The following is a 12,404-nucleotide window of genomic DNA, read 5'->3' as shown; positions in this document are numbered from 1 at the left end:
AGCTCAGCAACTGGGAAAAAAAACCTTAAGCCCCTAACTCTCGTTAACACAACGTAAATATGTAGTTAATGCTTGTAAAACAGTTGAAGATGAAAAGTGCCCTCTATTTGCAAATCATCATAAATAACGGGCATAAAATAGAAGAGGAGGAGAAAGCTCCACTGAATACTTCTTCCTTTTCTCAATAGGACCTCCACCCCCACATAGCCAAAGCCACCAGGACTGCTGGAAACAGGTTCTCATCCAATCTACCTTTTTGTTAGTTATAAAATAATTGGTGGGGGTTTTCCCCTTCAATATTTCCAGTGGAAATCTCAATAGTTCCAACCTATCTGGACTTCATTGCCTTTTTCAAAAGAGCAAACTCTGAATTGATCTTACAGAACATACTCCACACTCTGGCAATGGGCCAGTTCTAGAATGCATACTATTCTTCCAATCTTATTTCTCCATCCCTCCCTTCTTTGTTGAGTTTATAGTAATGCTGAAGGCCAAGCACCTGCAACTGTAGATGGCTTGAAGTTCTTCAGTTCTCGTGAAATCCATGGGAAGAGGTAGCCTTAGTGAATTAAGAACTTCGTGAGATGTTAAAACTATATTTTTAATAGTTATTTCTGGCATAACACATATAAATTCAACAATACATATAGACCACTAGCATTTCAGAATATAAGATTTATTTTTTATAGCTTTTTTTCCCCTTTTCTTTCTTTTTTTGCTGAGTTGTGTTGTTAGATAAATATCAGCACTTGCAGTTCTAGGACAAGAGAGAACCTCCATTGCATTTTCCTTTAGTTCAGGGAGCAGTCCAGTACACCCAGAGAGAACCAGAGAATTCTATCACATTATGTTCCCCCCAAAGAAAACAATAACAAACTTGCTTAGGGGTTAAAAGTTTGAAACAAGTGGTCCCATATGTCCGTCCTTTTCTTGGTCTTTTATTTTGCCAAACACAAAAGAAACAAAGAGAGAGAAAGGAAAGATATAGAGAGAAAGGAAGCAAGAACCAGAAAGAGAAGAGAAAAAAAGAAAGAAAAAGAATTCAGAGCACTATTTCTCAAAAATCATTTGCAAATTCAAAATTTAAAAGACCTTTCTTTTTTATCTTAAATAAATGGAATATCAATTGATTCCAGATTTCTGGGCTACAATGAAAATGCCCAGCAAAATTTGAGGGCAATAGTCATAAGAAAATACTCACTGTAGGTGTAACCATTTTTTGTTTGTTCCAGATCTTTTACAGCAGGTCAGGGTGGGTATTATGAGGCTGATGTGAATAGAAAACTGAGGACTTAAAAACATGTGCTGCTTTGTGGGTGGGGTTTGTGAAAGCGTCTAGTTACATTTGGACACCCAGGCAGGTATGCCATTAGCCTGGGTAAACTGCCTTTTGTCCATTCAGACAATGAACAGATTGCACAGCTGGGATTTGAGTCCATCTTTCCCCCCGCAATCAAGGCACCAATTTCCATTGTGTGCCTATTGTAGCCGCTCTGAACAAGGATCCCAAGCTCTTGTCCTCTGCCTTACCCCCTTCCCTCTGACTCGAACGCTTACAAATATCTTGACACTCACAGTACAATCAGCTTGTGAGTTCTGCCTCTAGGCAGGACACCTTTACTTATCGAATTACATCTGAAGGACCACACAGCCCTCTCAAGCTCCAGGTACAGGGGAAAAGTAACAACATTGCTAGCTCCACTTCTGAAAAGTTCATTTTGGAGACAGTTTTCCAAACTTGTAATTAATACAGAGATAACACTCAACAACCCCTTTTATGATCATCTAAGTAGGGAGACAAAAACCTTAGCTGTCAGACCACATAGTATATTATTTATACTATGTATATAGTATATAGAGAGACCCCTATTTATTTTAAAAGCAAAGTAGCCAGCATGTGTCTTGGCACCTGGAAGGTAGCAGGATCAGGTGCCTGACAGAGATGTATCTTAACTCCTAAGCCACTTACTTGACTAAGAAAAATCCTAGTGGTGGAGTATTTGAAAGCAGCGAATGAATGCTGCACTAAGTGGCAGGGACGTTTTATGAATTGAGCTCTTAGGCAATTGCATTGAGGAGCCAGTGACAGCGGCTTAAAAATGCTTGCAAATTGGAAAAACACAAGTCTTGAAGGATATAATTTTGCTGAGAATGGAAACTTGAACTAGGGCCAGTGATTGGAAACGAGAAGTTGGCATTAACAGCGGCAGCCAAATTTACCTAAAGAGACTTTACAACACCGAGTATAAAATCAGAGTTTTACAACACGAAATCCCAAGTCCAAACTTCACCCATGAAAGTCCTTTTCCAAAGGGAAAACTTGGACATGCAGTTGCTAGAAAGTTTCCGCTTTCCATATATACAGTATGCATTTGTTTAAATTATACGAATATGCAGGGTCAGCAAGAGTTGTCAGGTTCTTTTTCAGAAGAGCAAATTAAACTTTGCTCTAACTTTGACTCTCTGGGCATAAGTGCAGAGAGTTTTGGGACCTTAGCTCCAAAGATCATATTTAAAAGCTTTAATATCACCTAAAAGGTAACTCTTCATATGCGGCATACCTTGTAATAAAAAGTCCTAACAAGTTTTACACACACACACACACACACACACATACACGCACACACGCACACATGCACACACATGAACATGGTCTTAAAAATAAAACATCTGCACCTGCAAAAAAAAAAAATCTAAAAGTTCATATCCATGCTCTATAGCCCTTAACCATAGACAGGATTTAAAGGAATCTTCTATAATGATACCACTGAAGCCCTGCAGAAGTGGAGGATTTAGCATAAGTACCTTGCAATAGTTTCTACTCATACAGATATCTGTGCAAAGGCATCCATCTCCCGGAGCTAGTTTTTCAGATCCCACAGAATTGCATATTCAGCAATTTATAAATAACTCCCAGTTCCGAAACAATGAAAATTCTAAAGTGAATAACATTTCTAAGCAGAAGCAAACAGTAAACAATTTAAAGAAAATTCCCCAATGACTTCAAAGAGTAAGAAATATTTACCTTCAAGAAATCACAAAAGCAGCACTTAAATAATTGAGTTGGAAGACTGCTGATTTTTCCCATTGCTTCTGAAGTGCAAAGTCTGGAAATGAATTGGTTAGCAGGAATAATGAGGCAAAAAGAAATCCAGAGAGATGGGAGATGTTGAGAGCAATGTCACATTTCAATTTTGAGGACTTTATTCCATTGCGCAGGCTCTATCTGCTCTGAATTTAGCAGTGACAGTGAGATTTAGCAAACAGAAGAGGGATTTAGAGAAAATCCTCACATTTATCTACAAAACACAGACACTGTAGACAGGAAACAGCTGGGGGAACATTTGCCTTCTCTCTCTCTCCCTCTTCTGGCAAAGTTATCGAGTAAGGACTTTTTTGGGCATGGTGACAAATAACATCATACCTTTGCATTTTAAAACTAGAGCACAGAAGCATTTTTTTCCCTTAAAAGAATGTGTGTTAGTGACAGGGTTAGCAGACGTTAATATACTGATGCTGCCATAGAAAATAAGGATCTGTTCTCTGATTAACTTTCTACTGGGCATGGAGACACACACATCTGCTAATACACCTTACCGGTATTAAAGGAACATACAATGGAGGATGGGCGAGCATTTTTATATTCTAGAGCAAATGCAAAATTAAAAAACAGAAATGAAGAAAAAACCATCTCGAGCAAATCCTACAATTTTAACCCTGAAATGACTGGGGTAAAGTAGGTTGGAAGACAGCACTGGGGTGACCCCTTGTCCTAGTTGCCAAGCAAGGGGAATGATCTCATTTCCTAGAACCTAGAAAAGGGGCAGGCAGCATTGCAATTGGCTCCCTTTAGGACACTGTCTCATGCTTTTTGCCCGCGACAGGGCAAAGACTTTGCTGAGCTATAAAGCCAACTGAAAAAATAAAATCTTGTTCTTCCTTTCTCTACTAGGCTTCCTATCACCACCCCCAGGCGAAGGGCACCTGAGGGGCAAACTATTTTTCCATTGTTCGTGTTTTTCTGCATAACTTGAACCTGTGTGTGTGTGTGTGTATGTGTGTGTGTGTGTGTTTTCTTTCTCCAATTTTTGTGTATTCTAAATAACACCAGCTGGCTAGCAATACCCTCTCAAGGGTTATGATGTCATTCAAATCCCTTAACTGGATGAGTGGCCGGCAACATGGTCCAAGCCAGCTGTTTTGCTATTTATAATGTATACTTGTCTTTGCCATTGAGAATCAAGTTCTGATCTTTTGTCAATACAGTTTGTACCGATTCCTCTTTGGTTTTGCGAGTTAGTAGATAAGAAAGTGGATTATGAAATAAGGTTGCAAAAGCCCAGATCAGACATAACACTTTGCCTAGATGTCTATCCAAGCTTGGTTTCCCAGGGTTGGTGGAAATAACCTGGACCTTGCATTTCTCTCTGGTGATTCTCAGGGGACTTGATGAGACTGACGCAACAACTAAAAACAGAGGTCTGCTGGATACCTTAGTCTGGACCTTTATGTTGTCCTGTGGGCAGAAAATTGTTAGCAGAGGTGAGTGCCCTCAAAGGAAAACCTGGTTGGTTTTGAAAGGGAGCTGGGTTTGGTGAAGTCTTCCATGTAGCTAATAACCTGTGGCAATGTTTACCTTCCAAAAAGAAGAATTAGAAATCTGGAGTTATGCTGTTTTGATGGCGCATTATATTCAGCATTATGTCTGCTATGTGCCCAACACACGCATCATAGTCAAGGTCCTGCCAAGTCTTTCAGCTGAGTGGCAGAGCTAGAGAGGAAAATGTCACTGTCATGTGGTGGGTATGTACTCTTAAAAATACGGACGATGCACAATGAAAGGGAATAAGACATTCTCTAGAAAGACAGGGAAGTGAAACTCTTTTGAAAATCCAGAATGAGGGATGTGTCACGAGAGGGTTTGGGGTACAAGGCTGGGAATTCGGTGGATATGATTTGACCTGAAGAGTATATACACACACACATCATCAAGAGGTGGCCTGGTAGGCAGCCACAGGCATGCGGGCAATTCCTGTCCTTAAAGAATAATCCAAATCTTCCTTTAATGAGCTCCCCTTCCTGCAGGGGAATTTATGACTTGTTATCAAAAATCTTTTCTGCAGCCTTTGTGGATCATGCCCTTTGTGAAAAACAAAGTCCATTCGGTCGTGGACTATAATGATGTAGATTGTGTTAAACCAAAGAACTGTACCTATTGCCCAAGTAGAAAGAACTGCATTTTCCAAGTGTGCATTCAGGTGTTGGCTGGAGTCTTGGCGCTGAGTGCCTTGCTCCACCAGTGGGCACCTTCACAGTGAAGGCCAGGACGTGCCTCTTGCAGTTTTAGCATATTGTAATCTTTCCAAGATGTCCTAGAAGCTCACTGCACTTCTCCAAGGCTGTCACCCGGTCTGATGTACTCTCTCGGTATGCACTGTGCACAGATCACCTTATCCCCAACCATTTCGTGTGAAAGGCTGTTTGGGATACAGAACACATACTGTTCCATCAGACACTGTGCTCCTGCGATATCGACACACTGACTCACAGTCTCTTGGTTTTATAACCCCAATTACCCTTAAAGGATAATTGGGTTTTAATTTATGTCCCAGTTTTTATGTCACAATCAAAGAAAACTGAAATTTCAGTGAGTCGTAATTATCATCAGCTGTGCTGTGGAAACATTCCGATGTGAGCTCTCAGTTTCCAATAGGGAAAGCAATTTCCTGAAGTGATTATTGTAGACTTCGATGTGGAGAATGGTCTGTATTTCTGGGTAGGGTGAACCAGCGACAGAACAGGGCAATAATTCCTAGAGACACGGCCATTTTCTTTGCTAATTCCAGGAGTCAATCTGAAAGGAAAAGGGGCAATAAATGTGCCACATGATTACCTTTTAATAACTGAGAGCTGTACTTGTTTAGGAGAAAAAGAAATGAAATGTGTCTACTACTAGACAGACTAAGGTGGTAGTAAATCTAATCCCAGGAAAAGTTCAGGTCATGCAGTCCCACTGGGAGAGAAGCATACAGGGTCAGTCTAAAATTACTGAATGATTATGTAGTCTCCTGCCTAGAATAATCTGACAGTTAGGTATGGGAATTGTGTGCCACCAAAATAGCTAACTGCAAGGATGCGCTCATCATGAGAACATCCACTCCTGGAAATTCAGAGATTCACAGTTTCACCTTTTGCATGTGTAATGCCTGTGGGATATAAATAACTCTCCCCTAAAGCCGTCTTCTTGAGTAGTGTATTTGCATAAAGCTGCAGCTTCAGAAGACTTCTGACACCTCTCTTAAAAAAAAAAAAAAGAAAGAAAGAAAGTTGTTCATCTCCTTAAAGAACAGGCTGACTGAGATTCACAGAAAGGGGTGGGCAAGGCCCACTCTTCACTCTTTTTGCTCAGGCCCTGTTCCCAGTGTTCCCCATGTCAACTTCAGAGGAGCTCATTCAAAAGGCAATCTCATATCCATGTGCGATAGGGCATATTTACAGTTTATTTCATTAATGTCATTGCTGACTCCCAAGAAAAGCTCAGAGTGGATATTTAAAGGGAAGGGGAATTTAGGATCAGATAAAGGGTGAGGTCTAAGATTCTAGGGCCACCCACCAGGCGAACAACTTAGGCAGCTCCTGGATGTATGTCTTGGATCATGAGTTGTAGGGACAGTTGGTCTGGGAGTGTATTCTGCAGTGTTTGAAAGCGAGGGCTTGTCAATTCAGAATGTAAAATTCAGAGAAAAAGGCCGGACCTCAAAAATACAACATGCTGCTGACAAGGGCACCAATGTCAGCTCCAAAAGATCTGCTGAGAAAGATCTGTTACTCCTCCGAAAGATCTTTAGCTCAAAGGAGCTGCTTTAAATCCTTAGAGGAGCATTTTCTCCACAGCTAGGGAAAACAGTAACAGGGAGAAGAAATCTTCTCACTAAATAAATCAGTGCTTTCTTTTCAACATTAAACTTGGATCTTATTTCTTCTAAAATGTCAAAAGGGCAAATGCTGAAAACAGTCAGAAGCAAAACTATTGTGGTTTGGGGAGCAAAAGAATTCTTCGTAATGGCAGACAAGGAGTCACTGCATGGGTCGAGGATGGCTTAGTGGAGTGAGAGAACCTGAGGGCTCGCCACAATTGCCCCAAGTTGAATAGAAAGCGGGGAAAGGAGACACCAATTCCAAAGTTCAGGGGTAGTATCCACATACGCACTTTCTTTCAGAATCGAAAAATGTGCGCGCCGCCTAGTGGCCTGCGGGGAAACTGCCACGGCAATCTTCACGGTTAATGGGTGTTCGGGAGGATTGGGGAGTTCTGAAAACCTCTGGATTCAAATATTCTTTAAACTGCACTGATCTTTAATCTTTTCATCTGTTTGAAATAAATAAGCTGAGTATTTGATTCGCTGTAATTTTAAAAAGGGGAAGAGAGCTAAGGGGAGAAAGAAAGACGATAACTCTCAGCTAGGGCGCGAGTGTCTTCCCTGTGGCTATAGTCCCAATGCTGAGCTTCTGGTTTGGGCTCAAAACATTTTGTTGATTTAATGAAAGTCTGGATAATAAGTGACGATAAAAGTAAACTATCTCACGTGAAAACTATCATAAACTCTCTTGAGAGTGAATAAGAAAAATGAAGGGCGGGGCATCGACGGATAGAAAAGTGACTTGTTTAATGAAACAAATTTAGGTGCTTTCAAATGGATCTTGAATCCAGTCTCCCTATAGGCTCTGTGCTCATCAGCCTTCAAAATGTGGGTTTTTCAAACTGAGGGCCTCAGAGGGGAGGGGGTGGGGGAATGGGATAGACCGGTGATGGGTAGTAAGGAGGGCACGTATTGCATGGTGCACTGGGTGTTATACGCAGCTAATGAATCATTGAGCGTTACATCGGAAACCGGGGATGTACTGTATGGTGACTAACATAATATAATAAAAAATCATTAAAAAAAAAAGAAAAAAAATGTGGGTTTTTACACTGATGGTCAAAGGGCGTTAAAGAATCACACAAGCGTGGAAGTGGTCTCACTGTCAATTCTTTCTACCCTGAGTTTACCAGGGAGCAAATCTCAGTTTGGTACTAGTGTGTCTTCAGTTTTCTCTAAAACTTGCTGATCTTCCTATTTGATTATTACAACAAAAAAACACCCTGAAAACAGAAACTATGGACCTTAAGTCCAAAGTCATCGCATGCAGTGGTTTTATCCAGAATTTAACAGTACTGTTTTATTTTCATGGTGTTTATTTTTAAGGATAACTTCTATTTAGGGTAAATGATGCTGTTTTTGAAGCAGATATCTAACTCTTAAAAAAATCAATATAAGAAAAAAATTTCTTAAAGTAAGTAACTACTACTACAGGTGGCCAACAATTATGACCAAAAAAAAAAAAAATGTGTAATTGGTATTTGAATATCTAGTGTTTGGGAATCACTGAAGTAGAACATGCCATGTGTCAGGGGGAAAGTACATAGGCACAATGAAAAAGCAGGGAACAAAGACCCTGCATATTAAAAATATCACCATATGAATGTATTAATTACATTTTTTGATAATTTAAATATTCTCTAAGCTCACACTCATTTTTATTCTAGTCTTTCATAGAGCTCAAAGATGTTGAAAAATGTTTGGAGGAGTGAGTAGCATTTGAGTTAGGTCTTGAGGTATGAGTTCACATCCAAGATGACAAGAAAAGAGTAAACACTGTTCTGGGCAGAAGGAACAGCATGGACAAAGTTGTGTAAGAATGAGGAGGTTCCCAGTGTGGGGCAATGTGGGGATGAGGCTGTAGCCATGTTCTCAGATTCCTGCACTATGGAGGCCCTTCGGTCTTCTCATTTCCCCACCAGTTAGCGCTCACTTAGCTGGAAGACTGGAAAACAGTCTTAATTCTGTCATGATCCCCTTGTATAAAAAGATATGTATGTAGCTGAATCTGTGATTAACTCTGGGAATGGCATCATGTCTCAAGGTACACATGGAACAACAGACCTGGATTACATTATAACATAGGTCAATTTGAGAGCAGTGCTAGGTAAGAAGAACTGAGGTGTCTATTGCTCACTTAATGGTCTTTCCAGAGCTTCCATTTTGAAAGATTAAATTGTGTTTCTACTTTGGTAAGTAAATTTTAATAGAAAAATGAAATAATTATACTTGGTAAAGATTTTGCAGAATAAAGGTTGATGCAAAAAGGTCTTGTTTCTGGTGAGCCCTAAACTTGCTAGAAAAACTGGTTCATCAGAGCATCCCATTCTTCATGTGGGTTGGTTAGAGAAGTTTTGTTGTATTCTTTGAGAGCAGGGAACACAGCCTCCAGCCTTAATTCTTCACTTAAACATGGCTGCTAGGGAACATATCAGACTGCTTTCTGTTAAGGTTACCTGCATAAATAGCAGTTTGAGTAACCAATTGAAGAGGAGATACAGATTCTAGGGGAGCACTTGGTAATGACCCATTTGATAAGCATTTACCCTTGGAGACTGCATCTTATCCTCTACCAAGCACAGATCCCTGATCCTGGAATGAAAGTCAGCTGTGGACACCTTGCAGGCATTCAGATAGGTCTACAACACATTTTGCTCCTTTTCATAACACATGGTGTAGTCCTCAGAGTTCTCCAGACAAACAGAGCCAATAGGATCAATATCTATCTATCTATCTATCTATCTATCTATCTATCTAAATTTATTTTAAGAAATTGGTGCATGTGAATGTGAAGGCTTAGCAAGTTCAAAATCTGCAGATAGGCCAGCAGGCTGAAGACTCAGAGGAGAGTTGCAGTTTGAATCCAAAGGTGGTCTGCTGATAGAATTCCTTCTTCTTCCAGGGAGGTGTTCAACTAATTGGATGAGGCCCACCCACTTTATAGAGGATAATCTGCTTTTACTGAAAGTCTACTGATTTAAATGTTTATCTCATCTAAAAAATTACCTTCACAGAAACATCTAGAAGGTGACCAAATAGCTCGGTACCGTGGCTTAGCCAAGTTGACATATTTATTAACCATCACACCATTGGTTCTCCAAAGGTATACTCACTAGTCCTCCCTCACTAAAATTGAACAACAATAGTCCTTTCCCGGTTTCAGAAAAGAAAACTCAAGTTAATGGATTATATTTCCCAATTCTGAGTTTCCTCCCATACATTTTTCTTAAACCTTTGTCTCCTGTATTCACTATTCACTGATTATTGATAAAAGGAAGTCACAGGGCACTTGCCTTGACTATGTCATTATATTTTATGAAGATATTACTCATCGGTGCCCCCCCAAAACCTGTTTTTCCCCCTACCACTAAGAGGAACAAGTGTGCATATAACACACATACACACACTCATATACCCCAAACACATGTACACAGAAACATCTGGGCTTAGTTTCTCTAGATAATAGGAAATGTATTCATTCCCTTATTTTAAAAATAGCTGTTTAGATCACTGGAGAGTATTTTCAGGCCTAGGGTGGTGTTTGGGTAGGGTGAAGTCTTGCCTTTTGGCAAAATGGAGAGAGAAGTTTCCTACATGCTTCTGCCTCTAGAGACTGACTCCATGCCTGGCTTTATGGGGGTGTTGACCCTTTCAGTAGCTGGACCACAAGTGATTTTAACTTTCTTCTTAATACTTTTCTGCATTTTCCCATTATTATTATTTTCTATATTCAGGAGGTATTACTTTTATAGTCATGAAAAGTTTCAAAAATTATTGAAAACATCATTGATAGGTGCTATCTGTCCCTAGTATTGACTGAATATGTAGCATATATGTGTGTGTTTGTATATCTAGTAACTCGGTTTACCTCTGTAAATCTTTTGAACTTCTACGATTACCGTCTTGGTCTTGGCTTACTTACATGACATGTATTTGTACTAGCTCATCAAACCTCACCCTCATTCTTCCACCTTCCCTTATAATGTCTAAAAAAGTTTAGCCTCCTTCTCTCAATTTGCCCAGCACTGTTCTAGATTGGATTAATAAATTTCCTGGATTATTGCACGGGCTTCTAAACCATCTTCCCTCATGTCAATCTAGTGAATTCTGGTTTCCTCCTCAAATATCATGTTCATGTATTTCATACCTCCTCAGAGTCCCTTGGCCACGTCTAAGTCTATCTCCTCCCATTCAAAATACCCCCTTCTTCAGCAGCCTCCTCTCTTGCTAATGCCCATCATGGCTTCTTCATAACCTGTTGTCCATCAGCATATCCCTAGCCCCAGCATAGTGCTTGCTTTTTAATAAATATATATTTGTTAATTAATAATGCTAATAACCACTAACAATGAGTATGTGTTGTATTCAGTTCTTTATTTCATATTACTTTCATTGTCTCACTTAATTCTCACACACCTCAATGAAATACTCTATTTCCCCTTTCATTTCAAAGTGCCTGGTGCAGTTCTTGGAACATAATCAGATTCTCAAAAATATTTGTTGAATGAATGAAAAGAAAATTGAGCTAGGAGAGTGTAATGATTTGCCTAATGTCCCATAGCTGGTAAACTACAGAGCTGGGATTCAAATTCGGGCTGGTCTAATATACAACACTACATGGTTTACACATCTTTAGTAGCTGGATGATCCTATTCAGTGTTTTGTTATATGACCCCTACATTCCCTATTATAAAATGTGGTACTTTCATTGCTGCTCAACAAAGGGATAATTAATTCTAAACATGAATTTAGAATAATTGTAATAGTAATTTCCAAAATAGCTAGTCTGAAAAGTTCAGAGGTGAACGCTTAAGATGGAGTCTTGTTACAGCCATGTTTGGAGCATTTTAGGAAAAACTAACAAAGAAAGATTATGCTACCAGCCTGAACTGCTGCCTTAGAAACATAGAGAAAAAAACAAGTCCCTACTGGTTTTTCACTCTACAATGTGCCTCTAATAAAGCAAAACAAGTAACCAAAGTTTCTTACATAGACAATTACTCTCAAGACACAAATGTTGCAAGAGTCCAAGGCAAAAACTCAGGCAGAGCTTGCCTCAGACAGGAGGCCACTTATACTCTTCCAACTGCAATAAGAACAGAGTATAGATTTTCTGGGATGTAGATGTGGGCAGCTGTAGTAAAGCAACTTACACTGTCAAGCATCTATCTACTGAATCCTTCTCTGATTTATATAAACTTTGTTTCAATGAGACATAAACACCTTAACATTTCCTATTTAAGGGTAATTTATGCTCAACTTCTTAGACTCTCAGAGGTTAGGGCAAACTCAATCTTTGGGCAAACTCAGTCTTTGTTTTCTGTACTTCTTAAGGTTAGGGAAACATCTACAGGTTGTCCTGGGTTAGAAAACATAATAAATCCCTCTCAATCTGCCTTAGAACCAGTACAGCTTGAGGGTTCTCAGAAAGTATAACGGGAGCTCAGGATGAATTAGGGACAGTTCCTAAAGTCTTATGGACTT

At 39.7% G+C, this 12,404-nt stretch overlaps 1 protein-coding gene and 1 long non-coding RNA gene across 7 annotated transcripts in view; one reads left to right on the top strand and one right to left on the bottom strand.

Annotated features, from left to right (window-relative positions):
* Positions 1-3,574, bottom strand: part of IGF1 (insulin like growth factor 1) — a 76,441-nt gene extending 72,867 nt beyond the window's left edge. The window contains exon 1 of one of the 6 annotated variants that reach the window (XM_026499793.4): positions 3,026-3,574. In XM_026499793.4, coding sequence (XP_026355578.1) covers positions 3,026-3,088 — 63 coding nt within the window. In that variant the 5' untranslated portion in view covers positions 3,089-3,574. Of the gene's footprint in view, positions 1-1,201; positions 2,990-3,025 lie in introns of those variants that run through there. The other 5 variants (XM_044384484.3, XM_026499795.4, XM_026499794.4 and 2 more) reach the window with 5 other exon arrangements.
* A 210-nt stretch (positions 3,575-3,784) lies between these two features.
* Positions 3,785-12,404, top strand: part of LOC125282668 (uncharacterized) — an 87,901-nt gene continuing 79,281 nt past the window's right edge. The window contains exon 1 of the long non-coding RNA XR_008960788.1: positions 3,785-4,542. This is a non-coding gene — a long non-coding RNA (uncharacterized LOC125282668). The remainder of the gene's footprint in view (positions 4,543-12,404) is intronic.

This window comes from Ursus arctos, unplaced genomic scaffold (genome assembly GCF_023065955.2).
Source record: "Ursus arctos isolate Adak ecotype North America unplaced genomic scaffold, UrsArc2.0 scaffold_21, whole genome shotgun sequence".
Taxonomy (NCBI): domain Eukaryota; kingdom Metazoa; phylum Chordata; class Mammalia; order Carnivora; family Ursidae; genus Ursus; species Ursus arctos.
The sequence above is the reverse complement of the archived record's forward strand: the minus strand, read 5'-3'. Positions and strand labels throughout refer to the sequence as shown.